Source organism: Rhinopithecus roxellana, chromosome 3, assembly GCF_007565055.1.
Source record: "Rhinopithecus roxellana isolate Shanxi Qingling chromosome 3, ASM756505v1, whole genome shotgun sequence".
Classification (NCBI taxonomy): domain Eukaryota; kingdom Metazoa; phylum Chordata; class Mammalia; order Primates; family Cercopithecidae; genus Rhinopithecus; species Rhinopithecus roxellana.
This window is the reverse complement of record NC_044551.1, coordinates 31,708,876-31,736,024: the sequence shown is the minus strand read 5'-3', so window position 1 is coordinate 31,736,024 and position 27,149 is coordinate 31,708,876. Positions and strand designations below refer to the sequence as shown.

Here is a 27,149-nt window from a genome sequence, read left to right as displayed (position 1 = left end):
TCTTAACACCAAAGACTTTATTCCCTGGAGGTCAGTGGACTGGAAGCACAACGTTTCCTGGGCAACGCCATTGTCGCAGCTCTGGGCAGGGGAAGGATGACCAAAGACAATGCTGGGAGAGAACTGCGCAAGGGAGGGCGAGTCTCAGCGAAAATGGGCAACTCGCCCTGAGGCTCCAGCCATCACGGGTGATTTGAGGACTCAGCACGAGGCGAGAGTATGGGCTGGGAAGAGCCACAAAACCCGCCTGTGATTGGCTGGACAGGAGTATTGGTCGCTTGTAATTGGGTGAGGCTGAGACATAGCGCTGTGTTTTGAACCGCATAGGGTTCTGGGTAGCAAAGGCCTTTCAAGGGTCTTAACCGAAACAGGGAGGGGGAAGGTCGCCAACAAACGGCGGAGCTCACAATCCAGGCCGGGGCATCCCCCAACCCCCATGGAAAGAGGTAGGCAGGAGCCGCTGCCTCAGCCGGTCCCCTTGAGTCCCGCTCCGTCCCTGCCGCCGGTCGAGGGCACCTCCTTTTGCGCAGTGGCTGTGGAGACTCCTCCGTCACTGCCCACGCCATGCACGGCCGCCATTGCTACCGTGGCCTCCTAGTGTAGGGAGGCTTTGGTGCCCTGTGCTGCGCAGCGGCTGCTGGAGGTGAAGCCAGAGAAGGTGTTGCTGCTACCACAGCCCCACGCTCCGGACAAGGGCGCCACTTCCTCTCCCAGCTGCAGTTCAGGCCTGTCTTGCGCCTCCTGCCGCCGCCGGCCGCGTCCGAGGGCGCCCCCTGCAGGCCCGAGTTGCTCGGTGCAGCCCCGGGCGCTGCACGTCAAGGCCAAGAAGCAGGAGCTGGGGCCTTGCCTGGACCCGTCGGTGGGTCCTCGTCGGGCCGTCGACACCGGTCCTAGAGCCTCCAGGGCGGTCAAATTGGAAGGCCTCGGGCCGGCTGTCAACTATTCCGAGGGAATGAGAAGGGCAAGCTGGAGGCGGTGGGGAAGGCAAAAGCCCGGCGGCCATCCGAGAAGGTGTGATCAAAATGGAGGAACCCGAGAGACTCCTCGAGGACTGCAGGCTCGGCGCAGAGCCCGCGTCCAATGGCCTAGTTCATGGCAGCGCAGAGGTCATCTTGGCCCCAACGTCCGGTGCCTTTGGGCCGCACCAGCAAGACCTCAGGATCCCTTTGACTCTCCACAGGGTCCCCCCTGGGGCCCGGATCCAGTTTCAGGGAACTCCGCCTTCAGAGCTGATAAGACCCTACTGGAGCCTTCTGTAAAAATCGAAACCAAAGATGTCCCCTCACTGTGCTGCCCTCAGATGCAGGTATTAGACAGTAGGGGAGTCGGGTTTCGAAACTGCGCCTGTGTTGCCCTATAGGGCGTGTCAGCAGTTTTCAAGTCTAAACTACAAAAGTAAAGTCATGGAACTGATTCTTTTCAGGGCAGAGTCTGCACAGGTACCACTTCTGATCGACTTGTATATATAGCAGTAGAATACACGAATGCCTTCAAAATTCTGAAGTATTTTTTTAAAAGTCGAATTTAAGGCCTAGTGTTTAGATAGGACTAATTTTTGTGCACAAAAATAGAAGTATTCTTGATAGACATTTTCCTGGTCCTCTAGCTAGAAATTGGGGCCGTTAGTCTCCCTGCTCTGTTACGTCGCTTCCATGGCGAGGTGTACTCTTGGGCCAAGTGACAGAATGAAGAGAGAAAAAAGGCAATCAAGATTTTCCTCTTCCTCTTTTCAGAACGCAGATCCTTTGGTCAGATAAAAGGATTCTGCTGTGTCAGAGTTTAATTGCTTTTCTGGCCGCTACTGATAATGCTGCTACCAAAACAACCATTATTTTTTCTTTTTTCTTTTTTTTTTTCTTTGTTGAGACGGAGTCTCACTCTGTCGCCAGGCTGGAGTGGCGCGATCTCGACTCACTGCAACCTCCCACTCCCTGGTTCAAGCGATTCTCCTGGTTCAGCCTCCCTAGTAGCTGGGATTACAGGCACATGCCTCCAAGCCCAGCTAATTTTTGTATTTTTAGTAGAGACTGAGTTTCACCGTGTTGGCCAGGATGTTCTCAATCTCCTGACCTCCTGATCCGCCCACCTCGGCTTCCCAAAGTGCTGGGATTACAGGTGTGAGCCTCTGTGCCTGGCCAAAAAAAAATTATTTTTTCTAGAGGCAGAGTCTCACTTTGTTCCCTAGGCTGGTCTCAAACCTCTAGCCTCAAGTGATCCTCCCGCTTCAGCCTCCCGAAGTGCTGGGATTACAGACATGAACAACTGCGCCAGCCTTGTTAATACTTCTTTTTCACAGTCCTCAGATGGCTGCTTCATGCAGCTTGTCCAGGGCTTTCAGTTTCAGCCAGGGGGAGAGACAGACTATGCTGACTGTATCTTACTTAGAACCGGAACCCCAAGAAATTTATTTATTTATTTATTCATTTATTTTTTGAGACGGAGTTTCTCTCTTTTTTGTCCAGGCTGGAATGCAATGGCGTAATCTCGGCTTACTGCAACCTCTGCCTCCTGGGTTCAAGCGATTCTCCTGCCTCAGCCTCCTGTGTGACTGGGATTATAGGCACATGCCACCATGCCTGGCTAATTTTGTATTTTTAGTAGAGATGGGGTGTCACCATGTTAGCCAGGCTGGTCTTGAACTCCTGACATTGGGTGATCCGCCCGCCTCTGCCTCCCAAAGTGCTAGGATTACAGGCACGAGTCACTGTGCCCGGCTGAAATTTATTTGTTTATTTAGAGATGGTCTCACTGTCTTGTTCTGGCTAGAATCATGTAGTATGATCACTGTCCACTGCAGCCTCAACCTCCCAGTCTCAAGTGACCCTCCCACCTTGGCCTACTGAGTAGCTGGAACTTAAAGGCACTGGCCACCATGCTCAGCTAATTATTATTTTTTATATCTTTTTACATTTTTTTGTAGAGATAGGGTCTCACCATGTTGCCCAGGCTGGTCTCAAATTCCTGGGCTCAAGTGCTCTGCCTGCCTTGGCCTCCGAAAGTGCTGGGATTATAGGCGTGACCCACCACACCTGGTCAGAAATTTATTTTACATGCTGATATTTAGAAAAGGGAAAACAAATATCGTCCAGCCACAATATTCCCATCCTCCTAACCTAGTCAACATCTTAGTACTGTGATACATTTCCTTCCCCCTGAGTATTTTTTTCACAGTTGAGAAAACATAATTTTCATTCCTCCTTTTCAACATTTTACTTTTTTTTTTAGATTGTTATACAAAATAGAGATGGAGTTTTGCTATGTTGGCCAGGCTCGTCTTGAACTCCTGGGCTCAAGTGGTCCTTTTGCCTTGGCCTCTGAATGTGTTGGGATTATAGGCCTGAGCCACTGGGCCCAGCCGTTGCTCTTTGCTCCTTTTTAAATCTTTTTTTTTTTTTTTTTTTTTTTGAGATGGAGTCCCCGTCTTTCCCCCAGGCTGGAGTGCAGGGGTTCTATCTCGTCTCACTGCAATCTCTACCTCCTGGGTTCACACCATTCTCCTGCCTCAGCCTCCTGAGTAGCTGGGACTACAGGCGCCTGCCACCATGCCCAGCTAATTTTTTTGTATTTTTAGTAGAGACAGAGTTTCACCGTGTTAGCCAGGATGATCTCGATCTCCTGACCTCATGATCCGCCCACCTCAGCCTCCCAAAGTGCTGGGATTACAGGCATGAGCCACTGCGCCCAGCTTAAATCTCTTTTTAAATATTCAGAATTGGACATGATGTGACCAGGATTTCATATCCTAAGTGGCAGAGGTTAAGGTTGAGGGCTTTTGAGAGGGTCCAAACAGTTCACTCTGTTGTTTTGGACTCTACTAGAGTAGAGTGGCCTTTTACTCGGACAACCCGGGAAGAAGGTCTGTGGAGGCTTGAATGCAGTCCTATAGTAGGGGAGAATGAAATGGCCCCACAGCCTAACAGCCTGGCTTGGAACAGGGATTCTAGGCCTCTGTTTGATTTCATGAACCTTTAACTTTTCCACTCCAAAAGTGAGGAATCACTTTCTTTCCAAAGTCAATTAAATTTAGTTTGAGAAGTTTCTGTGAAGTTTATAATACCCTGTCAGATAGACAGGGACGTGCTGTTGGCCCTGAGGATTTCTCAGAATGACCTCTGTTGAAATGGTGATCTCATTACAAATCCCAGGGGCAGGTAACTCTTGATCTTGAAGCACGCAGCCCTGCTTTCCTATCCTGGAATGTTAAATCCAAATTCCCTTAGAGGCCAAGCACAGTGGCTCATTTCTGTAATCCCAGCACTTTAGGTGGCTGAGATGGGAGGATCACTTGAGCCTAGGAATTTGAGACCAGCCTGGGTGTAGGGAAAAGAAAGAGAGATCAGACTGTTACTGTGTCTATGTAGTAAAGGAAGACATAAGAAACTCCACTTTGATCTGTACTAAGAACATTGTTTTGCCTTGAGATGCTGTTAATCTGTAACTTTAGCCCCAACCCTGTGCTCATAGAAACATATGCTGTATGGAATCAAGGTTTAAGGGATCTAGGGCCGTGAAGGATGTGCCTGGTTAACAATATGTTTACAGGCAATATGCTTGGTAAAAGTCATCGCCATTCTCCATTCTCAGTTAACCAGGGGCACAATGCACTGCGGAAAGCCACAGGGACCTCTGCCCAAGAAAGCCTGGGTATTGTCCAAGGTTTCCCTCCACTGAGACAGCCTGAGATATGGCCTCATGGGAAGGGAAAGACCTGACCGTCCCCCAGTCCAACACCCATAAAGGGTCTGTGCTGAGGAGGATTAGTGTAAGATGAAGGCCTCCATCTCCTGCATGTCCCTGGGAACGGAATGTCTCGGTGTAAAACCCCATCGTACATTCATTCTATTCTGAGATAGGAGAAAACCGCCCTGTGGCTGGAGGCAAGATATGCTGGTGGCAATGCTGCACTGTTAGTCTTTGTTATACTGAGATGTTTGGGTGGAGAGAAGCATAAATCTGGCTTAGGTGCACATCCAGGCATAGTACCTTCCCTTGAACTTATTTGTGACACAGATTCCTTTGCTCACATGTTTTCCTGCTGACCTTCTCCCCACTATCACCCTGTTCTCCTGCCTCATTCCCTTTGCCAAGATAGTGAAAATAGTCATCAATAAATACTGAGGGAACTCGGAGACCTGTGCTGGTGCGGGTCCTCCATATGCTGAGCGCCGGTCCCCTGGGCCCACTGTTCTTTCTCTATACTTTGTCTCTGTGTCTTATTTCTTTTCTCAGTCTCTCATTCCACCTCACGAGAAATACCCACAGGTGTAGAGGGGCTGGCCCCCTTCACCTGGGCAACATAGGGAGACTCCTTCTCTACAAAAAGTTAAAAAAAAAAAAAAAAAAAGCCCAGCATGGTGGCGCACACCTGTAGTCCCAGATATTTGGGAGGCTGAGGTGGGAAGATCACTTGAACCCAAGGAAGTTGAAGCTGCAGTAAGCTATGATGGCACCACTGCACTGCATCCTGGGCAACAGGGTCTCACTCTGTTGCCAAGGACACAGTGCAGTGGTGCCTCAATAAATAAATAAAAGCAGGGAAAAAAAGTCCTAAGAATCCATTAACCTCCACCTCTGAATTGTGGCCCAATATCACCTAGGAAGGAGCTCGAGATGAATACTGAGAGGTGTGGATTCTCATCCTGACTCTTCCACCACTTGACTTTGACTTCAGGCAGACCCTGGAATTTTTCTGAAATTCTGCCTACCCTGTAAAATGGGAATCACAGTGCCATCTGTGCATAGGAATGCACACCACAGACCTCTAATTACAGAAAGCAAAATTGACTATGGGCTCCCAGCTGTTGCAGTGTGAAATCCATCATCATGTTTATGCTGAGACCAGATTTCCTTCAAGCTTTTTCTAGCTAGTTCCTGGGCATAGAAAGGATACTAAGGCAGGCCCATTTCTGGGAGACACGATAGACTTGCCCTTGGCCAAACATTTGTAATGACTTTTCCTGAAGAAAAAAAAAAAAAAGGATGTTTTGTTGACTGAGCTGGGCAATGCCAGGATGGTGGCTTCTTTTTTTCTGTTTCTGTTTTTTTTTTTTTTTTTGAGATAGGGTCTCAGTCTCACTCTGTTACCTAGACTGGAGTGCAGTGGTGCAGTCACGGTTGCCACCTCAGCCTCCCAAGTAGCTGGGACTACAAGCATGTGCCACCACACTCGGCTAATTTTTTTTTTTTAAGTGACAAGAGCAAAACTCTGTCTCAAAGTAAATAAATAAATAAATAAAGTTTTGCACATATTTTATGAAGCCCATAAAGGGCATCTTAAGGGTCTATGCTCTTAGAACATTTCTGGAAGGATGCACAGAAATGGTTATTGCTGTGGCCCTGGAGTGCAGGAGGGGAATTTTCCTTTATTGAATACCCTTTAAATGGAATTTTATCTATAGTGCATGTATTATGATTTTAAAGTTTTTAAACTTGTTAGTTATTTTAAAGGAATTGCTGTTCTAACACTTTGGAGTGATCACAAACTCACATCCCTTCAGGGGCCAGGGAGATTAAGTGTACTTGGGTTTAAGGAGATGGCAGTGGTGGAGCTGTAGCTAACTGCAGCTTCCATACCACACCCAAAGTACTTAAATTCAATACCATGAGAAGCATAGTGTTTGATCAAATCAATGTCCCACTATTGGTCCCAGGAGTACTATTAGCGACCTCTGCTTAGAGTGATAGTGACAGGTTTTATCTGAAAACCTTTCAGAGGAGTCAATATTCCTTAGTGAAGTATGCAGAATCTCTAAAGCAATGAGGGGTTGGGGGGACCACCATGGAAATTACCTGAGAGCTCCAGAGAATATGGCTGGTTCTGCATAATGCAATTTTTACACAGAAAGGGTTATCCATCCAGGCCTCTGTTTTCTGACGTGTCCAGCCCCTGCCTGGTGGAAACTCCTAGTCTGATGGGAGATGGACAGAGTCTAGTCTTGGAAGGCAGAGTTCATGTCACGGCAGGCCCTGAAAGGTCTGAGCTGAATTTTCTCAGGCAGAAATGAGGGGAAATCTATATTCCTTTCAGGGTGAACAGTAGAATCAAAAGTTCTGAGGTGGGCCAGGCATTGTAGCTCACACCTGTATTCCCAGCACTTTGGGAGGCCCAGGCAGGAGGATCACTTGAGGCCAGGAGTTCAAGACCAGCCTGGGCAACACAGTGAGACCCCTGTCTCTACAAGAAGTAAAAATTATTGGGGCATGGTGGCACATGCCTATAGTCTTAGTTACTCAAGAGGCTGAGGTGGGAGGATCACTTGAGGCCAAGAGTTCAAGACTGTGGTGAGCTATGATCATGCCACTGTATTCCAGCCTGGACAATGAGAGGAAGAGGAGGGGAAGGGAGGGAAGGGGGTGGAAGTGAGAAGGGGAGAAGAGGAGGGAGGTGTGGGAGGAAAGAAAGGAGGGAAGAAAAATGGAAGAAAGGAAGAACAAAAGGAAGAAAGGAAGGAAGGAAGGAATGGAGGGAGGAAGAGAGGAAGAAAGTGAGTTCCAAGGTGGAAAATCAAGGGGCCTGGTTGGAGAAGAGAGAGAATTCACGGGATCTATCTGGCTCAGGGGAAGAAGTATGGGAAATCAGGTTGAAAAGGCAGTTTCCAGGGAATCAGGCCCTCCCAGCCCTCTAATATGACAAAGCTAAGGAAGAATTCTTCCTGGTGACCATTTCATTCTCGTGTAGTGAGTGCACTCAACCCCCCACAAGTAACTGTGGAGGGCTTGGTTGGAACCCCAGTGACCAACCATTGCTCCCGACCAGGTTCCCAATAGGCACGTGCTGGCTTGGGATGCTCCAAGGCCACCTGGAGGATGTGGATCTATCTCAACCCAATTTCCTCCTCCTAGGGGATTAACTGAATATGAGGGAAGAGAGCAGATCAATGCTCGGAAAGGGAATGTATGTCGTTCAGGGTCTCAGAGCAAATTGAGAAATCATAGAGGCTGAACTCCCACCTCTAGATTCTTATTCCAAGGCTCGCTCCCCAGCACCAGGCTGCCTCTTGAAGTGTATGTGTCAACCCCAGGTACAACACAACAATGACCATTCTCAATAAAACCCCCTTCCCATTCACCCACAAGATGCTAGGCCTTGGGCTAGGTTCTTGTCAAGCTAACTGGGTTCTCAGAACAAGCCTATAAGGTAGGGACTACAATTATTCCCAGTTTCCAGATGAGGAAGGTGAAGCTGCAAGGGGCAAATTGACATTCCTCTGCAAGGCAGAGCCGAGATTCCAAATCAGAGCCATTTGACTGCAAAGATTGTGCACATCAAATAAAGGAAACCTCACTGAAGCAGGGAGGGACACACACAGCCTTCCAGGCTTGTGAACAGCATTTCCAGAGGTCAAAGGATTGCACAGAGAAAATACTGTGCAAACCAGATTCTCCCCGTAAAGCCCAAAGGAGGCATCCTGCCTTCAGCCAGAGCCAGAGGCACCAGACTCCAACAGCTGATTCCTGTTTCATCTGATTCCTGTTTTTCCTACTCCCCTCTCCACCACCCCAAGACTATTCAAATATAAGTTTTGGCTGGGTGCAGTGGTTCCCACCTGTAATCCCAGTACTTTGGGAGGGTAAGGTGGGCAGATCACCTGAGGTCAGGAGTTCAAGACCAGCCTGGCCAACATGGCGAAACCCTGTCTCTACACAAATACAAAAATAAATAGATATTTATTTATATGCTAGGCCTTGGGCTAGGTTCTTGTCAAGCTAACTGGTTTCTCAGAACAAGCCTATATATATGTGTGTGTGTGTATAGACAGACAGATAGATAGATAGATAGATAGGCATGATAGTGGGTACCTGTATCCCAGCTGCTTGGGAGGCTGAGGCAGGAGAATCGCTTGAACCCAGGAGGCGAAGGTTGCAGTAAGCTGAGGATCGTGCTTTCATGAAAGCAGAGGATTTCAGTCAGTTTTGTTCACTAATTTCCAGCACCTACAAGAGTGCCTGGTACATATAAGGAGCTATTAATAAATAAACGTGTTGAATGATGTGGAAGGTGAATGTTTTTTAACCATAGGGAGTTTTCGTTTGTTTGTTTTTTGACATAGGGTTTCCGCTCTCTCACCCAGGTTGAAGTGCAGTGGTGCGATCTTGGCTCACTGCAGCTTTGACCTCCTGGGCTCAAGTAATCCTCCCACTTCAGCTTCCCGAGTAGCTGGGAGTACAGGCATGTGCCACCACACCAGGCTTATTTTTCGTTTTTTTTTTTTTTTAATTTTTTGTACAGACAGGGTCTCACTATGTTGCCCAGGCTGGTCCCAAACTCCTGGCCTCAAGCGATCCTCCCACCTGGACCTCCCAAAGCGCTTGGATTACAGGCATGAACCACTGCGCCTGGCCAAACTTCGACTATCGCACAAAGCTCCTGTATAGGGGTACTTCCATTAGCTGGGAGACCCAACTTGAATGACAGTGGCTTGGTGACAGAAGATTTGAAAATGCTCCTGGATGAGCCGACTGGATAAGGAATACCACTGGGAATCACTTTGGAAAGTGATAAACACATTAGTCAAGTTAAACTCTCCCTGAGTGATCATTTTGGATAAGCCTGGACTTTCTTGCTTTGCTCTGAGCAGGATTTATTCCCTTCCACTCAGCAGACGTTTGTGAAGCATTATGTGTGCAAAGCTCAGTGCCACATCTCAGATCTGAGAAATGGAAGGAAGTGCAGAAACCACCCACTAGCCCCACCATTCCTGAAGAGCAAGTGGGAGAGCTGAAACCCAGAGAGAGGTTACTGAGGGAGGCAGGAGGTCCCAGTCCAAGGCCTGCCCCTGGCTCTGTCCCCTCAGCCCTCATAGGTCTGCAGCCTTTCAAAGTCAGCAGCTGGACCAGGCCCAGAATTCTAATAGGCAGAGTAACACTTCCTGACTTAACAAAGGGCTGGGCTGGAAAGTGTTCCTGCTAAGGGTCTCCAGGAATTAAATGACTTTGGTGGCCATGCACGGTGGCTCATGCCTATAATCCCAGCACTTTGGAAGGTCAAGAAGGGAGGATCACCTGAGGTCAGGAGTTCGAGACCAGCCTGACCAACATGGCGAAACCCCTTCTTTACTAAAAATACAAAAGTTAGCCAGGTGTGGAGGCACATGCCTTTAATCCCAGCTACTCAGGAGGCTGAGGCATGAAAGTCACTTGAACCTGGAAGGTGGAGGTTGCAGTGAGCCAAGATTGCGCCAATGCACTCCAGCCTAGGCGATAGAGTGAGACTCCATCTCAAAAAAAAAGGAAAAAGAAAAAGAAAATGCCATATAGGAAATGACATACAGATAAGCCTTGAAGGATGAAGAGAGAGCTAAAGGGGCATTTCAGATGAAGGATCTTCACAAATAAAGCTGCAGTGTGGGGACTACCCGGGTGTAGTCTGGAGAGCAGGCAGAACAGGGAGTGGGGACCACTGGAAGGCTACTGGAGCCATTATGGTGAGAACCACTGGAAATGATGAGCCCTGGGCTTAGCACTTTACATCCTCATGCTAGACCTTGGAGGTAGGTTCCCTTACTACTACTGCATTCTTTCAGATAAGGAAATGGAGGTTCAAGGAGGTGACAAAGTCACAAGGCTGACTGGTGGTAGAAACAGCACTTAAGCCAGGTCCTTCTGATGCCTCCCCCCGACCTCCTTACCACTGGGATACCAGGCAGTGGCATTACTGAGGCCTTCCCATCTAAGGTACCACTGTCCTAGCACACTTGGCCTGGCATGTCACCTCAGACATGTGGGCAACAAGAGGTCAATCTTTGCCTTAAGCATGGAAGCTAGCTTGATCCTACCTTTTCGAGTTGAGCATCTACGAGACTATCAGGACCTCCTTCACCAGAATAGAGGGGATGCATGGGCAAGGAATATGAGGATTGCTGAGGATTTGTTATGCTCCGCTGTCTGCTGGTTTCTGTTTATTGTTCTACAGTTGTGTAGGTTGTAGTTACTAGTTCTCCTCTGGTCACACTGGTGTCATCATGACTCTGGGGCAGATCGCTTTGCCAGAAGTAGGGTGGTTAGTCTTTCTTGGGAGACTGGAGTTTAAACTGGTCATGGTACCCCAAAGGTCAAGTACTGGTTGTTCACGGATTCATCTCTCTATCGCCCCAGCTTTCTCAGCTGCTCTGTCATGAACTTTTTTTTCAGGTGTTCATAATAGTGGTTCATCTTTTTCTTGGTCTTCTCTAAAGCGTTCACCTTACAAAAAACAGAGGTGAGGTTAGGGTCACGTCACAGCAGGGCAGGCATCTGTGCTGCTGACGTGGGAGTGGGAAGAGTGTCAGCTGGACCCTACGTACATTCCATATACTTTGACTCACAGGGAGCCTATGTCTCTAGTTGTAAAAAGTGGGCATTAAGCTAGATAACTCCAAGGCCGGGAGCAGTGGCTCACGCCTGTAATCCCAACACTCTGGGAGGCCAAGGAGGGTGGATCACTTGAAATCAGGAGTTTGAGAGCAGCCTGGCCAACATGGTGAAACCCCGTCTCTACTGAAAATACAACAATTATCCAGGCAGGGTGGCCCATACCTGTAATCCCAGCTACTCGGGCGGCTGAGGCAGGAGATTTGCTTGAACCCAGGAGGTGGAAGCTGCGGTAAGCTGAGACCGCACCACAGCACTATAGCCTGGACAACAGAGTGAGACTCCATCTCAAAAAAAAAAAAAAAAAAAAAAAGCTAGGTAACTTCTATGATACCTTCTGACAGTCTGCGGCCTAGAAGCCTGACTTTGACCTTAAAAACATCTCTAGGCCAGCACGGTGGCTCACGCCTGTAATCCCAGCACTTTGGGAGGCCGAGGCGGGCGGATCACGAGGTCAGGAGATCGAGACCATCCTGGCTAACACGGTGAAACCCCGTCTCCACTAAAAATACAAAAAATTAGCCAGGCACGATGGCGGGCGCCTGTAGTCCCAGCTACTCAGGAGGCTGAGGCAGGAGAATGGAGTGAACCCAGGAGGCGGAGCTTGCAGTGAGCCGAGATGGCGCCACTGCACTCTAGCCTAGGCAACAGAGTGAGACTCCATCTCAAAAACAAAAATAAAACAAAACAAAAAAATATCTATTTGGCCAGGCATCGTGGCTCACGCCTGTAATCCCAGCACTATGGGAGGCCAAGGAAGGCAGAGGTCAAAAGATCGAGACCATCCTGACCAACATGGTTAAACCCCCTCTCTACTAAAAACACAAAAATTAGCTGGGTGTGGTGGTGCGCACCCGTAGTCCCAGGTACTCGGGGAGGCTGGGGCAGGGGAATCCCTTGAACCCAGGAGGCAGAGGTTGCAGTGAGCCGAGATTATGCCACTGCATTCCAGCCCGGCGACAGAGCAAGACTCTGTCTAAAAAAAAAAAAAAAAAAAAAAATCCCTATCTGAAGACTGGTCAGAAAAAAGATGGCGGGGGTAGGGGTGGTTTAGGAGGGTTACATCTTGTCTCTCCATAACTCCTATTGCCCTATCACTATTAATCATTTGGTGCTTCCCGCATGTTGTCTGTGACATCCCCTATATCACACTGAATTCTACTGATTTCTTCTATTGTATAACTTATGTCCCCCAAAAGACAGTAAGGTCTGGGAAGCCACATCCTATGTCTTATTCATTTACTCCAATGAGCTAGCTACAGGAGAGGATACTAAGAAAAACTGCCACAGGTCTTCACAGTAACTACAATGTAGTCAGTAGGTAAGACACATGCCCAGATTTTTTTTTTTTTTTTTTTTTTTAGACGGAGTCTCCCACTGTCGCCCAGGCTGGAGTTCAGTGGTACAATCTCGGCTCACTGGAACCTCCACCCTCTCAGGTTTGTGCCATTCTCATGCCTCAGCCTCCCTAGTAGCTGGGACTACATGCACCCACCACCACGCCCGGCTAATTTTTTTGTATTTTTAGTAGAGATGGGGTTTCACTGTGTTAGCCCAGATGGTCTCGATCTCCTGACCTCATGATCCGCCCGCTTTGGCCTCCCAAAGTGCTGGGATTACAGGTGTGAGCCACCATGCCTGGCCCACATGCCCAAATATTTCTAAGAGAGAAAATGATCCACCTCCAAAAGAAGCGCAGTGTTCAAGGAAGGGAGATATCAAGACAAGTTTCACTTGGCTAGGTGCGGTGGCTCATGCCCATAATCCCAGCACTTTGTGGGGCCGAGGCAGGTGGCTCACTTGAGGCCAGGAGTTTGAGATCAGCCTGGCCAACATGGTGAAACCCTATCTCTACTCAAAATACAAAAAAACCTAGCTGGGTGTGGTGGCATATGCCTGCAATCCCAGCTATTCAGGAGACTTAAGGCACAAGAATCGCTTGAACCCAGGAGGCGGGGAGGTTTCATTGAGCCGAGATTGTGCCACTGCGCTCCAGCCTGGGTGACACAGCGAGACTCTGCCTCGGAAAAGAAAAGAAAAGCTATACAGAGAAGTTAGCATATAAACTGAGGCTAGGTTTTGAAGGATGGGGAGGTTTCTGGCATGTCAAAACAATGTGGTGGGTGGTGATCCTGTGAATGTACGTTTTTAACAAGCCCTCCAGTGGTTTCTGATAAGCACTAACATTATCTGCAGACCCAGCACAAGGTTAAGCAAAGGACTTCTTCATAAAGGCCAATGTGGACATGATTACTTGACATGAGGAATTAAAGAGGGAGGGTGGGTACTAAATGACATAGTTCAAGTCCATGTTCTCCAAACCTGGCTGAGCATCAGAAGTGTTTCAGTTACTTGATACAAACATCGGCCCCAAGGATTCTTGCTTAATAGGGTTTGGATGGGGGCCAGCAATCTCCACTTTTGTCATGTACCTGAGATGATTCTGATCCAGCCGTTACCAAGTGGCTGCCATTACCACCATTTTCTTTTTTTCTTTTTCTTTCTTTCTTTTTTCTTTTTTGAGACAGGGTCTCACTCTATCGCCCAGGCTAGAGAGAGTGCAGTGGCACAGTCTTGGTTCACTGCAACCTCCACATCCTGGGTTCAAGCGATTCTCATGCCTCAGCCTTCCAAGTATCTGAGATTACAGGCTTAAGCCACCACACCAGGTTAATTTTTGTATTTTTAGTAGAGACAGGGTTTCACCATGTTGGCCAGGCTAGTTTCAAACTCCTGACCTCAAGTGAGCCACCTGCCTCGGCCTCCCAAAGTGCTGGGCTTACAGGTGTGAGCCACCGTGCCTGACCTTATTACCACCATTTTCTTTTCTTTTCTTTGAGAGTTTTGCTCTTGTTGCCCAGGCTGGAGTGTAATGATGCGATTTTGGCTCATCACAACCTCTGTCTCCCGGGTTCAAGCAATTCTCCTGCCTCAGCCTCCTGAGTAGCTGGGATTACAGGCATGTGCCACCACACCCGGCTAATTTTGTATTTTTAGTAGAGAAGGGTTTCTCCATGTTGGTCAGGCTGGTCTCGAACTCCCAACCTCAGGTGATCCGCCCACCTCGTCCTTCCAAAGTGCGTGAGCCACCGTGCCTGGCTTACCACCATTTTCTAGTCCACTCCATGACAGCAGGTTTTTTGGCCTCTCTCAACTAGTGATTTTACCTTGAGCATGACTCTTACCAATCAGGGTTTCTCAACCTTGACATTACTGACATATTGAGCGAGGCAGTTCTGTGTGGTGGTAGGCTGTCCCATACACTGCGGGATATTCAGCAGCATCCCTGGCCTCTACCTACTAAATGATAGTAGCACCACTATCATTGTAATATCAAAAATGTAATAATCAAAATGTCTCCAGACATTGCCAATATCCCCTGAGGGGCAAAACCTCTTGAGGACCGCAGCCATAGATGAAACAATAGCAGCCATCATTCACTGTTCTTAGAGCATACTCAGGGGATGCCTAAGATGCTAGAACCTAGCTGTCCTTGAAATCCGTGGCTAGCCAAAGACGCCTCTTCCCCTAATGTGATCACATTTTTAGAGAGACAGAAACACTGCCACATTGTCACAGAAGCCTTCAAATCCTCTGAGTTCCTACAAGCTGGCATCTCCACTAGTCACTGGGTCTATAAACTGGAGAAACCAGTGTCTGTCCTTAGGGAGAATATCCTGCATGATGGTTAGTCAGACTGGGGTTTGTAACTCTGCAGTGACTCACAGTGTGATCCTAGTGAAGTTCCTCCATTTCTTTTGAGTCTCAGTTTTTGAACTATTAAATGGGGGTAATAATGCATAATAGGTGTCAGGTACCTAAAACATATAAGGTCTCCATATAGCTTTAAAAGGAAGCTTCTGAGATCAAGTGCAGTGGCTCATGCCTGTAATCCTAGAACTCTGGGAGGCTGAGGCTGGCAGATGACCTGAGGTCAGGAGTTCGAGATGAGGCTGGCTAACATGGTGAAATCCTGTCTCTACTAAAAATACAAAAATTAGTCAGGTGTGCTGGCACATGCCTGTAGTCCCAGCTACTTGGGAGGCTGAGGCGGGACAATCGCTTGAACCCAGGAGGTGGAGGTTGCAGTGAGCTGAGATGGTGCCACTGCACTCCAGCCTGGGTGACTCCATCTCAAAAAAAAAAAAAAAAAAAAAAAGGGCCGGGCGCGGTGGCTCACACCTGTAATCCCAGCACTTTGGGGAGGCCGAGGCAGGTGGATCATGAGGTCAGGAGTTCGAGACCAGCCTGGCCAACATGGTGAAACCCTATCTCTACTAAACATACAAAAATTAGCTAGGTGTGGTGGCTACAATCCCAACTACTTGGGAGACTGAGGCTGAAGAATCGCTTGAAACTGGAAGGTGGAGGCTGCAGTGAGCTGAATGGAGCCACTGCATTCCAGCCTGAGCAACAAGAGTGAAACTCTGTCTCAAAAATATAAATAAATAAAAATAATTAAAGAAGGAAGCTTCTGGGCAGCTGAAAGTTGGCACAGCCCTCAGGTATACATAAAGCCAACTCAGGAGCTTCCAGTTAAGAGTATTTCAGAGTTCCTCCCCTCACCTAAGGTGCACAACATTCCCTACTCACTGAGTTGGCCCCCAACTTATCCTAGGCCTCTCAAAATACTCCACACCACCTGACCACAATGATTGGAACAGGGATGGGTTCATTAACCAAGTGGGGCCAGCTGGATTCCTTCTCCAGGATTTGTCTAACCGGAGCAGCAGTGGAAGAGTGGAAGCACTCCTTGTGGTCTACAGGCCAGGGTTTCCTGTGGCTTTGCTCCCCAAGGTCAGCCAGTCTGACAATGATACCAGTGTTCAGAAAGCCACAAAGGGCTGGGCATAGTGGAGCATGCCTGTAATCCCAGCACTTTGGGAAGCAGAGATGGGCAGATCACTTGAGCCCAGGAGTTTGAGGCCAGCCTGGGAAATATGGTGAAACTTCATTTCTATTAAAAGTACAAAACATTAGCTGGGCATGATGGCACATGCCTGTAATCCTAGCAACCTGGGAGGCAGAGGTGGGAGGATTGCTTGAAGCCAGAAGTTTGAGGCTACAGTGAGCTATCATCATGCCACTGCCCTCCAGCCTGAGCAAAGGAGTGAGACCATGTTTCAAAAAAAAAGAAGAAAAAAGAAAAATAGAAAGGGAAGAAAAAAAAAAAGACAGAAGGATACAAAGACGATGAGAGAAAATGGAAGATATACCTGGCGGTAGTACAGCTCCTGGCTTTCCCCAAAAACATTGGTGACTCTGCCGTATCCATCCTTGATTATGTAAACCCAACTTCTCTCTTTTGCTTGAAGTAGTTCAAGTTCAGTTTATATTACCTGCAACTGAGAGGATCTTAATAGATCCTATTTTACAAATGAGAAAGCAGAGTCTGGAGGAAGTGTGATTCACCCAGGGTCACACAAAACTGGCTTTCCCATCTATTTCCACTGCACCACACCCATGGAAGTGTAGCAGAAGGAGAAATGCCCAAGTCCCTACTCTTCTTTTGGTGTTTGTGACCTTCAAGAGGATCTGGCACCATCTCTTAAGGATCTCCAATTGTTTTTAATGTTAGAATCCTATGGGCCCATCCAGACTGGCCCCTGGAACATGGAGGGAAGCTCAAAAGAGTCAAGAAGGGGGCAGTGGCTGGACATGGTGGCTCACTCCTGTAATCCCAGCACTTTGGGAGTCTGAGGTGGGTGGATCACCTGAGGTCAGAAGTTAGAGACCAGCCTGGCCAACATGGTGAAACCCCCGTCTCTACTAATAAAACAAAAATTAGCCAGGCGTAGTGGTTCATGCCTGTAATCTCAGCTACTTGGGAAGGTGAGGCAGGAGAATTGCTTAACCCGGGAGGTAGAGGTTGCAGTGAGTTGAGATAGCGCCACTCCATTCCAGCCTGGGCAAGAAGAGTGAAACTCTGTCTCAAAAAAGAAAAGAAGGTGGCAGCAGCTCAACCCTGGGCACCCTGCTCTGCTTGAAAAAATGAGTGTGTTCCCGGAGTCCATCTTGTTCACTTGTCTCTTCCTAGTGCCCAACACAGTACCTATCCCAAACAGGCCCAAAGGACAGGTTTAATGAATGCATCAATCAGGGTCTATGGGAACAGTGCAGTGACAGCACTCAGCATTTCAAGTAAGCAGGCAAACTCTACTTGTCCATAGCAAAAAGTGGGAGAAGAGCCTCAGTTCTCATCTGGAAAATGGGGATAATCCCCAAAGGAAAAAATCGACAAGATGGTGTTGAGGCCCGTTCAAACTCTAGGACCCAAGACTTTGGTTTTCTGCTTTTTTGTTTGTTTGTTTGTTTGTTTGAGATAGAGTCTTGCTCTGTTGCCCAGGTTGGAGTGCAGTGGCACAATCTCAGCTCACTGCAACCTCCACCACCCAGGTGCAAGCAATTCTCATGCCTCAGCCTCCCATGTAGCTGAGATTACAGGCAGATGCCACCACACCAGGCTAATTTTTGTATTTTTAGTAGACACGGGATTTCACCATGTTGGCCAGGCTGGTCTCGAACTCCTGACCTCAAGTGATCCTCCTGCCTCAGCTTCCCAAAGTGCTGGGATTAGAGGTATGAGCCACTGCGTGTGGCCTAGGACCCCAGACTTTGTACAGGAGAAAATAAGAATCCATTCATGGATTCCCTAGAGAGATAATATGCTTTCAGAAAAAAAGACCCAAGAGATATGGAGTCTTTCCCTCTGGCTCCCTTAGCCCAGGAACCTTGTGCAAGTCAGTAACCCCAAGTATCAAATTGCCTCCTCTGTAAAATGGGGCCTGCCTTAAGGTACCTTGATGACTCCCTATCACCTCTATGATCCCCCAAGATACAGGGAGAATGAAATAAATATGGGTCAAGCCACTAACACCCTCTACTGCAAAAGCTTGTGGCTACTTTACCTCCATCTCATAGATTCGTTGTGCGATGCGGTTATCATGAAGAATCACCCGAGATAAATGGCTCTTGGGTAAAGTTTTTTTCATTGCTGCTTCACTGGAATTCATTACGCTGGAGCAGGGAGGGAAAGGTGGTACAGGTTACAGATGGCTGGAGCCAGGGCCAGAGCACATTTGATGGGGTCCTGAGGGAGTGGCTGAGGCTTCCCCAGGTTTCTTAGGGCAAGTGCAGCTCTGCCATAATTTTCAGAAGAACAAGGGAGTAACCACAGTTTCTTGTTGTGGAAAAGGTACGCTAAAGGGGTATTTCATGGATACCCAGAAGAAAAGCCATTGTGAGGATATAAAAGGGCCCAGTGCAGTCCACAAGAGAAGGGTAATCAGGAACTCAGAACCATCCTCACAAGCAGTCATCCTTTTTTTGTTTTTTGTTTTTTTGAGATAGAGTTTCACTCTGTCTCCCAGGCTGGCGTGCAGTGGTGCAATCTTGGCTTACTGCAACCTCCACCTCCGGTTCAAGCAATTCTCCTGCCTCAGCCTCCTGAGTAGCTGGGACTACAGGTACTTGCCACCACGCCTGGCTAATTTTTGTATGCTTAGTAGGGACAGGATTTCACCGTGTTGGAGAGGCTGGTTTTGAACTCCTGACCTCAAGAGATACACCTACCTCAGCCTCCCAAAGTGCTGGGATTACAGGCAAGTGCCACTAGGCCCACCCAGCCAAAAGCAGTCATCTTGATGATTCTTCTTAAGGATGAAATGGTGAGAGGAGTCTTAGAGGAGAGGAGTAAAGTTGTAGGGTAGGATTCAGAAGGATGAATCTGAGAGGTGTTTAGCTTGGGGGGCACTTGCTCTAGAGCGTATGCCTCAAGGGGATCTGGGAGGTGGGGGGATTGGGGGAGTATAAATTAGAGCAGGGAGAAATGAAAATGAAAAGCTTGGACAGGTGTTAGGCTGGTTAACAGGGAAATTCTGGAAGAAAGTTTGGGGAGTTTAGAAAAGTGAGGGAGGTATGGGGTGGCCAGGGGTTTTAGGAGACTCTGAAAGGTGAGAGGTGAAAGATGGCGTGGGGTGGGCTAGAATGGAGCCAAGTACTCCAGGTGAAAATACAACAATTTGGTCAAAATGAGAAAACGGTGAAAAGTGGAAACACTTCCAGGCACTGAGTTTTCACTTTTTGATAATTTGGTTACACCACGAAGTAGTTTTATGAACATATACCTTTAAATGGTTTTGTCCATTTAAAAATAATTGTTCAGGACCGGACGTGTTGACTCACACCTGTAGTCCCAGCACTTTGGGAGGCTGAAGCAGGTGAATCACGTGGCAGTCAAGAGTTCCAGAACAGCTTGGCAAACATGGTGAAACCCCGTCTCTGCTAAAAATACAAAAATTAGCTGGGGGTGGTGGTGAGCGCCTGTAATCCCAGCTACTCGGGAGGCTGATGCAGGAGAATCACATGAACCCACGAGGCAGAGGTTGCAGTGAACTATCGTACCACTGTACTCCAGCCTGGGCAACAAAGTGAGACTCCGTCTCAAAAAAAAAAAAAAAAAAAGTTCATATTTTCTTTCTAAAATGTGGAAACAAGATGTACAATATTGAATAAATTTTGGTATGTCATAAAATAAAATACATGTAATTGTGTATGAAACATAGACACGGGTGGTGAATTAGATGGGAGAAGAAAGCAGGTTACTAGAAAGTGAATTTTTTGTGATGTATTGTTTTTTAAGTGTTAAGCATGTTGTCATATATATATATATACAATATATGAATGGATCCCGAACAAAATGCACCAAAATGTTAACAGTGATTGTCCCTAGCCAATCATGCTGCTAGTCTGTCTTATTTTTCTTATTTTATTTTTATTTCTTTGAGACGGGGTCTCACTCTGTTGCCCAGGTTGGAGTGCAGTGGCGCAGTCTCGGCTCACTGCAACCTCTGCCTCCCAGGCTCAAGCAATCCTCCCACCTCAGCCTCCCAAGTAACTGGGACCACAGGCCAGCCACCATGCCTGGCTAGTTTTTTGTATTTTTGGTAGAGACAGGGTTTCGCCATGTTGACCCGGCTGGTCTTGAACTCCTGAGCTCAGGTGATCCACCCTCCTCAGCCTCTCAAAGTGGTGGGATTACAGGCATGAGTCACTGCACCTGGACTTATTTATCCGTAAGTGTACGCTACTTTTGTGATTAGGACAAAAAAGACAACTGTGGAAGGGTAAAACATTTTGAAGGACTAGAATTTTTTTCTAACTGATGCCGGGTGCAGTGCCTCACACCTGTAATCCCAGCACTTTGGGAGGCAGAGGCAGGCAGATCACCTGAGGTCAGGAGTTCCAGACCAGCCTGGCCAACATGGTGAAACTCCGTCTCTACTAATAATACAAAAATTAGCCGAGCATGGTGGCGCACGTCTGTAATCCTAGCTACTCAGGAGGCTGAGGCAGGAGAATCGCAATTCATTTTCAGCCAATTTGGAACCGGAGTGTCGTGTATGTTTTTAGATTTACAAACTAGTATGAACAATCCAATTTCCCAGTCTCCCATTTACATTTTTCTGACCTCTATGCACAGCCTAGGTATGAGGTGATGGAAAAGGCTGGTTTAGAGATCAAGATGCTCAAACCCAAAAGTCCCCCAAATCCTGTTTTTGTTGTTGTTGTTGTTGAAAAAAGAAATCCCTAAAACATTTAAGGACACATAAAACTCTTCACCCACTTAGTGGGTGCACCAAATTTACCAATACTAGAAGGGGAAAAGGGTGGCAACGACTGGAAATATTCCCTTTCAAGTAATAAAGGTCATTTTGAACCAAATTGCTTTCCACCTCAAGTTCTCCATGGACAGGAGCCTGAAGGATGCAGAGAGGGGGGTTTGTGGAATGGAAAGGAGCACGGGTAATTAGGGTTTGTGAGGATCCGGGCCAGGCAGAGGGAACTGGGTTTTTTTCCAGGACCACTGGGGACCAGAGAGGCTGAGAAGGGGCATATGAGACGGATTCTAACTTGGGAGGACCTGGGCCTCGCCAGGCTCTAAGAGTCAGGGCTCACCCCCTAGGGTGCTGCAGTCACAAGATGTCATGCCTGGAGGACTAACAGGCCAGGACCGATTCTGAGAAAATGTGGACTGGAAATGGGGATTCCAGGTTCTCCCGGGATTCCGGGGCGACGGAGTTCGGGCTCCAGGGAATTCGAAGATTTAGACTGGGAAGGAGCTGGGGCCCGGGGCTAGGAGGAATCGACTATCCTGGGGTGGGAAAAAGGGCCGGGGTCCGGCTGAGGGAAGCGCCAGTCTCAAAGAGTTCGGGTTCCCTCACGGGTCCGAGGGTCTGACGAACGCTCTGGGCATGCGGGCCGCACCTGAAGAGCACCGGCTGCTGCGCGGTCCGCGGCCGCGGGAAGCAGATCTGCGGATGACCCCCTACGCCGATTTCTTGGCGGCGGCCGAGTCTATCGCGCTGGTAGTTGGAGCCCGAGGTGGCGGCAGAACTAGTGGTCGCCTGGGGGGCGGTCCCGTAGATCGTGTTGGATCCCAGGTCCCAGGTGACCAAGGGCCTACTCGGCTGTGTCATTGCGGCTTCCCTATTGGAGAAAGAGTTGGAAACTGGAGGCTAGTTGCCAGCCCAGCTAGGTGCCCGCGCGCTGACGCGGAGTGAGTGCCTGGGCGGAGCCCTGAGCCGAGCGCCGCGCGTTGCCTGGGAGACACATACTGGCGGCGGGGAAATGGATAGCTGCTGTTGGACGTGCACGCAGAGCCCGGAGGCTACGGACACAGTAATATTGTCCCTCGGCGGCCGCCGTGGTGAGACCTGGCGGGTTGCCGTGGAGACGGACGGGTCCGGAAGAAGTGGGGTGCGGTGAGCTGAGCAGATCCTATCCGCTTCGACGCGGGGACGGCGGTGACCCGGTCTTGCTGTCAGGGCGGGTAACGGGTTGAGTCAGGGTAGGGCTGCTCAGGGGCGTGGAGCTGAGGCCTGGATTTCTCTGAAGACCCGGCACAGGCGATTCCTTTCTGCGACGAGAGACAATTGCTATGGAAACCAAAGTGCTAGGCCAACGGGGATTGAAGCTCCAGCATCAAGACTGGTCTCTTTCCGGAAGACCCTTGCCCGAGGCTTCGCGGGGCGGCTGCTTCCAGAACGAATCCGCCACTCTCCTGAGGAGTCTTGATACCGAGCAGGGGAAGAAGCCTATTCCAATGCCAGCTCCCCCAGGAAACCTACCTGGCCAACCCCTATAAGTGGTGCCTGGCTCTTGTTAACTCTTAGACTTTGTTCCACGTTTGTAACCTAGTATTTGGCTAACGCCCCGGGGTGTTTGTTCGCTTTTCCCACACATAATGGGCCAGAAAGACTTGCTTCGGGACTTTGCTTGATGACTCTGAACAAGTCATTTTTTCCCGCTGGGTCTCTCTTTCCTCTTGTGTAAAATGGAAATATTAACTCTAGATGCCGGTCTGATTAGGTTTGAAGGTCGAACCAGATGAGAGAAGCCAAAGACTTCATAGGCTGTAAAGTGGTGCAACTGAACTGCTACTGAGTTGCTATTTTTTTGTCCCCTCCCCCTGCCTCAAGCTAAACGTTCTTCAGATCCCTTGTGATTTCTTCAGGCGGTCTTTGCGACTCCCTAGCCTCCGACCTGGAATAAATCTCTCTTTACACTTCACTTCCACAGAGCCCTGCATTTTAACTTCCCTATCCAAAGCAAGAAAAATAGTTATCATTTTCAGAGGGCTTACTCTGTGCCAAGTCCTGATAAAACTCTTTACCTGGATTATCTCATTTAATTTCACAACATCCTTTTAAGGTAGCCACTGTTACCCTCTTTTCAAGCTCTGTCTGCCTGTAATTGCCTATTTAATGTCTGTTTCCCCCACTAGACTTTGAGCTCTGAGAAAAGGGGCCATGACTGTGTTGTACATTTCAGTATCTCCAACCCCTAATATGGTGCCTGATATATATTTCCTAACTAGCATGAAAATGACTGACCCTCCTCCCATCACTACCCTCACCCTCAAGAGCATTGTCTCTCCTGCAGACTTTTAGTTGCTGTGATGAACAGCACTTTCCTTTATTCCCATCACTCACTGGGCACTGGTTTGAGGCGCCATCAGTTCACTTCTCTCTGGATTATCTGATGATGAGGATCCAGAACATCCCTTAGCATTTAGGCTTCCACTTTGGTTCAGGAGGCTTTTTCCTTGCCCGTCATATCATCTCTAGAACAAGGCAGCCCTCGCTGCCCTTCCTGGGGTGAGCCTGATGCATTTGAGTCCAGGGCATTGGCAGGTAGGATTTGCCTATGCAAGCTTTGGCTGTTCTTTTTAGTAGCCTCAGAACCACCCCCATCCCCACTCAGCCTGTTCCCCGAATTTTAGAGAAAAATGGCCAGGCTGGGGGCCATGGCTCATGCCTGTAATCCCTGCACTTTGTGAGGCTAAGACGGGCGGATCACTTGGGGTCAGGAGTTTTCGAGACCAACCTGGCCAGCATAATGAAACCCTGTTTATACTAAAAATAAAAAAAAATAGTGGGATGTGGTAGCGCCCCCCTGTAATGCCAGCCACTCGGGAAGCTGAGGCACGAGAATCAGTTGAATCTGGGAGGCGAAGGTTGCAGTGAGCCAAGATCGTGCCACTGCACTTCCAGCCTGGGCGACAGAGAAATACTTTGTCCTAGATAGATAGATAGATAAATAAATAAATAAAATTGCTGGGCGCGGTGGCTCACACCTGTAATCCTGACACTTTGGGAGGTCGCGGAGAGCACATCACTAGAGGTCAGGAGTTCAAGACCAGCCTGGCCAAAATGGTGAAACCCCATCTCTACAAAAATTAGTCAGGTGTGGTGATGCCTGCCTATAATCCCAGCTACTCGGGAGGCTGAGGCAGGAAAATTGCTTGAACCCAGGAGGCAGAGGTTGCAGTGAGCCAAGATTGTGCCACTGCACTCCAGCCTGAACTACAGAGCAAGACTTTGTCTCAAAAAATACATTTATTAATAAAAATAATGACTTTGCCTCACTCCCCAATTCCAGCACCCGGCCGTTGTGCCTTGTAGCACATCCTAGCTGAGCATCTAAGCACAAGCCTCTGCTGACCCCTTTTGGTCTCTGTGGGGTCTGCCCTAGCCCAGCAGCCAGAGCCCCAGGTGCACATTTGACACCTTCTTGCCTGGTGACCTCACCTGTCAAAATGCTTTCCCACCACTTATCTCATGGGGTCCTTCCTACAATCCTGGGAAGTGAGGAGAGCTGGGATTCCCATTCTCGCTTTACAAATGAGCAGCAGGATCCTGGGATCCAGTACCAAATCTACCACTAATTCCTTACCTGACCTTGACAAGTTGCCTTCCTACTCCTAGGTTCCGTTACCCATCGATGAAATAGGAGAGGCTATGTGCACAAGACAGCTATATGGTCTCTTCCAACTCCCCAACCTCTCATAGTGGAAAGGTGACTTGCCCAAGATCAGAGTGAACCAGAGCTGAAGCACTCCCAGTCTGCAGGTTCCCATCACTGATCAGGAAAAGCCAGAGGTATCTCAGCAAAGAAGAAAACCCATTCTTCCACCTTTATGTTCTGATCGTGTGTTCAAGGACCACATAGATAGGTGAATGGGTGGGTGGATGGATGGATGGATGAGTGGTTGGATGGATGAGTGGAGGGATGGATGGGTGGGTGGGTGGGTGGATAGATGGATGGATGGATAAGTGGATGAGTGGATGAATGGATGGATTGGTGAGTGAATGGATGAATGGATGGATAGATGAGACAGATACGTCACAACTTTAGCACTCACTCTTAGCAGCAACTTCAGCAGCTACCTACCTCCCCCTCCTCCCTGACAAGTTACCCCTCTGATTCCAGCTGGGTAGCCCTTTGGCAAGATCCTCTGGATCCACCAGATTCTGAATTCTTCACATTCTGAAATCACTGCTCCTGCCTGACAGCCTGGAGCTAGGACCTGCAGTGTGGGGAATAAGTCTTCATCCCAGGCTTCCTTCTTGACATGTTATCAACCACTGTGCTCAACAGCTACAGCCATGGGAGGAGAGTCAGTGGCCAGGGGCCATAAATGAAGCCTCCAACCACGGGCATCCCTCACAGAGCCGTTCCTTTTTGCCAATAATGGCTGAAATAAGCTCTGCGCTCATAATGAAGGTGAGGATCACTGGGGCAGCCGCCTGGCATGGGAAGAGCATGCCCTGTGCATCGTATGGCCTGGTTCACATCTGACATTAAGTTCCTACACCTCCCTGTGCCTTGGTTTTCTTGCCTGTAAGATGGGCGTGATGCCTGACAAGTGTTGTTGTGGGGAATGAATGAGGTAAGATATAAAATGCCTCACAGGTCATAGGTGCTCAGTAAACAGAAGTTTCCTTCTTTTTGTTCCAGATCATGGAGAAATGCTGTAGAGGAAAGGAACAAAGTCTACTGTGCATCCAGCAAGGTTTGTATATATGTACGTATGTATGTATGTATTTATTCTGAGATGGATTCTCACTCTGTCCCCCAGTCTGGAGGGCAGTGGCACGATATCAGGTCACTGCAGCCTCTGGGACCTGGGTTCAAGTGATTCTCCTGCCTCAGCCTCCCGAGTAGAGTAGCTGGGATAACAGGGGCCGGCCACCAAACCCGGCTAATTTTTGTATTTTTAGAAGAGACAGGGTTTCGCTATGTTGGCCAGGTTGTTCTCAAACTCCTCACCTCAGGTGATTCCACCCACCTTGGCCTCCTGAAGTGCTGGGATTACAGGCGTGAATCTCTGCACCCAGCCTCAAGGTTTTTAAACTGGTAAGTTTTTCCAAGTACTCCAAAGCAGTGAAATGCATTTGGTGGGGGAATGAAGGGAGGGGAAATGAAATGTATTTTCAACAATAAATGAAGTTGTGTTCAAACATACTTAATCTCTTTAAGAGATAGTACCGTTCATCTGTCCACTGCCATCATCATAGAACTTCAGGCACAAGGAATACTCCACAGAGATTTTCCAGCGACAAGCCGAACTCATCTCTTTATTTCATAGGAGTCTGGGGCAGCAGTCAGGACTCCTGTGTCCCATCCCTCCGCATCTTGGGTGAGCGTCTCCCTCATCCACATCTCCTAACCCAGCCTAACTCTCCCTAGTGGTCCATCCATCCCAGAGTGGGTGACAAGTTCTTCAGGTACCTGGTGGAAGAGGCACCTGGGTTGGAGTCCAGCTTTGATGTTAAAGAGCTGACCTTGGCCGGGCATGGTGGCTCACACCTGTAATCCCAGCACTTTGGGAGGCCAAGGCAGGTGGATTACCTGAGGTCAGGAGTTGGAGACCAGCCTGGCCAGTATGATGAAACCCTGTCTCTACTGAAAACACAAAAATTAGCCGGGTGTGGTGGTGCATGCCTGTAATCCCAACTGTTTAGGAGGCTGAGGCACGAGAATCGCCTGAACCCAGGAGGCGGAGGTTGCAGTTAGCTGAGATTGTGCCACTGCACTCCAGCCTGGGTGCCACAGCCAGACTTCATCTCAAAAAAACAAACAAACAAACAACAACAACAAAAAACCCCACCTCATCCATAAAACAGGGCTAATAAAATGACCTATTCTGCTGTTGGGAGGATTCAGTGAGATCATGTTTGAAAAGAGCTGGGTCTTATACCTAGCACATGAGTGCTCAATAATATGTTAATCTGCTAATAGTTTTGATGACCTGAATGGGATCCCAGGTGAGATTTCATTTGAACTGAGGTGTGTGTGTGTATCTACTGGACTAAAGAATCTTTCAGCTGGGCATAGTGGTTCACACCAATCCCAGTACTTTGGGAGGCTGAGATGGGAGGATCAGTTGAGCCCAGGAGTTTGAGACCAGCTTGGGTAACATAGCGAGACCCTGTCTCTACAAAAATACAAAAACT

At 48.5% G+C, this 27,149-nt stretch overlaps 2 protein-coding genes and 1 pseudogene across 2 annotated transcripts in view; 2 read left to right on the top strand and 1 right to left on the bottom strand.

Annotated features, from left to right (window-relative positions):
- Positions 1-261: 261 nt before the first annotated feature.
- LOC104662396 lies at positions 262-1,320 on the top strand (annotated as a pseudogene).
- Positions 1,321-11,042: 9,722 nt separating this feature from the next.
- On the bottom strand, positions 11,043-21,827 carry C3H5orf52 (chromosome 3 C5orf52 homolog). The gene is made up of 3 exons (XM_010363408.2): positions 21,616-21,827; positions 18,258-18,366; positions 11,043-11,181 (listed from the first exon to the last, which is right to left on the bottom strand). The coding sequence occupies exons 1-3, from the start codon at positions 21,825-21,827 to the stop codon at positions 11,083-11,085; spliced, it is 420 nt and encodes a 139-aa protein (XP_010361710.2). The 3' UTR covers positions 11,043-11,082.
- A 134-nt stretch (positions 21,828-21,961) lies between these two features.
- The window catches only part of SOX30 (SRY-box transcription factor 30), a 71,158-nt gene continuing 65,970 nt past the window's right edge, over positions 21,962-27,149 (top strand). Inside the window, exons 1-2 of the mRNA XM_030926614.1 lie at positions 21,962-22,112; positions 25,651-25,705. Coding sequence (XP_030782474.1) covers positions 25,654-25,705 — 52 coding nt within the window. The 5' untranslated portion in view covers positions 21,962-22,112; positions 25,651-25,653. The remainder of the gene's footprint in view (positions 22,113-25,650; positions 25,706-27,149) is intronic.

Coding starts and splice junctions, on each gene's coding strand:
- C3H5orf52 (XM_010363408.2), bottom strand. CDS start 21,827: ATGACACAGCCGAGTAGGCCCTTGGTCACCTGGGACCTGGGATCCAAC. Junction 18,367..21,615: donor CAGCAGCCGGTGCTCTTCAG/GTGCGGCCCGCA, acceptor TCCCTGCTCCAG/CGTAATGAATTCCAGTGAAG. Junction 11,182..18,257: donor AACGAATCTATGAGATGGAG/GTAAAGTAGCCA, acceptor GTTTTTTGTAAG/GTGAACGCTTTAGAGAAGAC.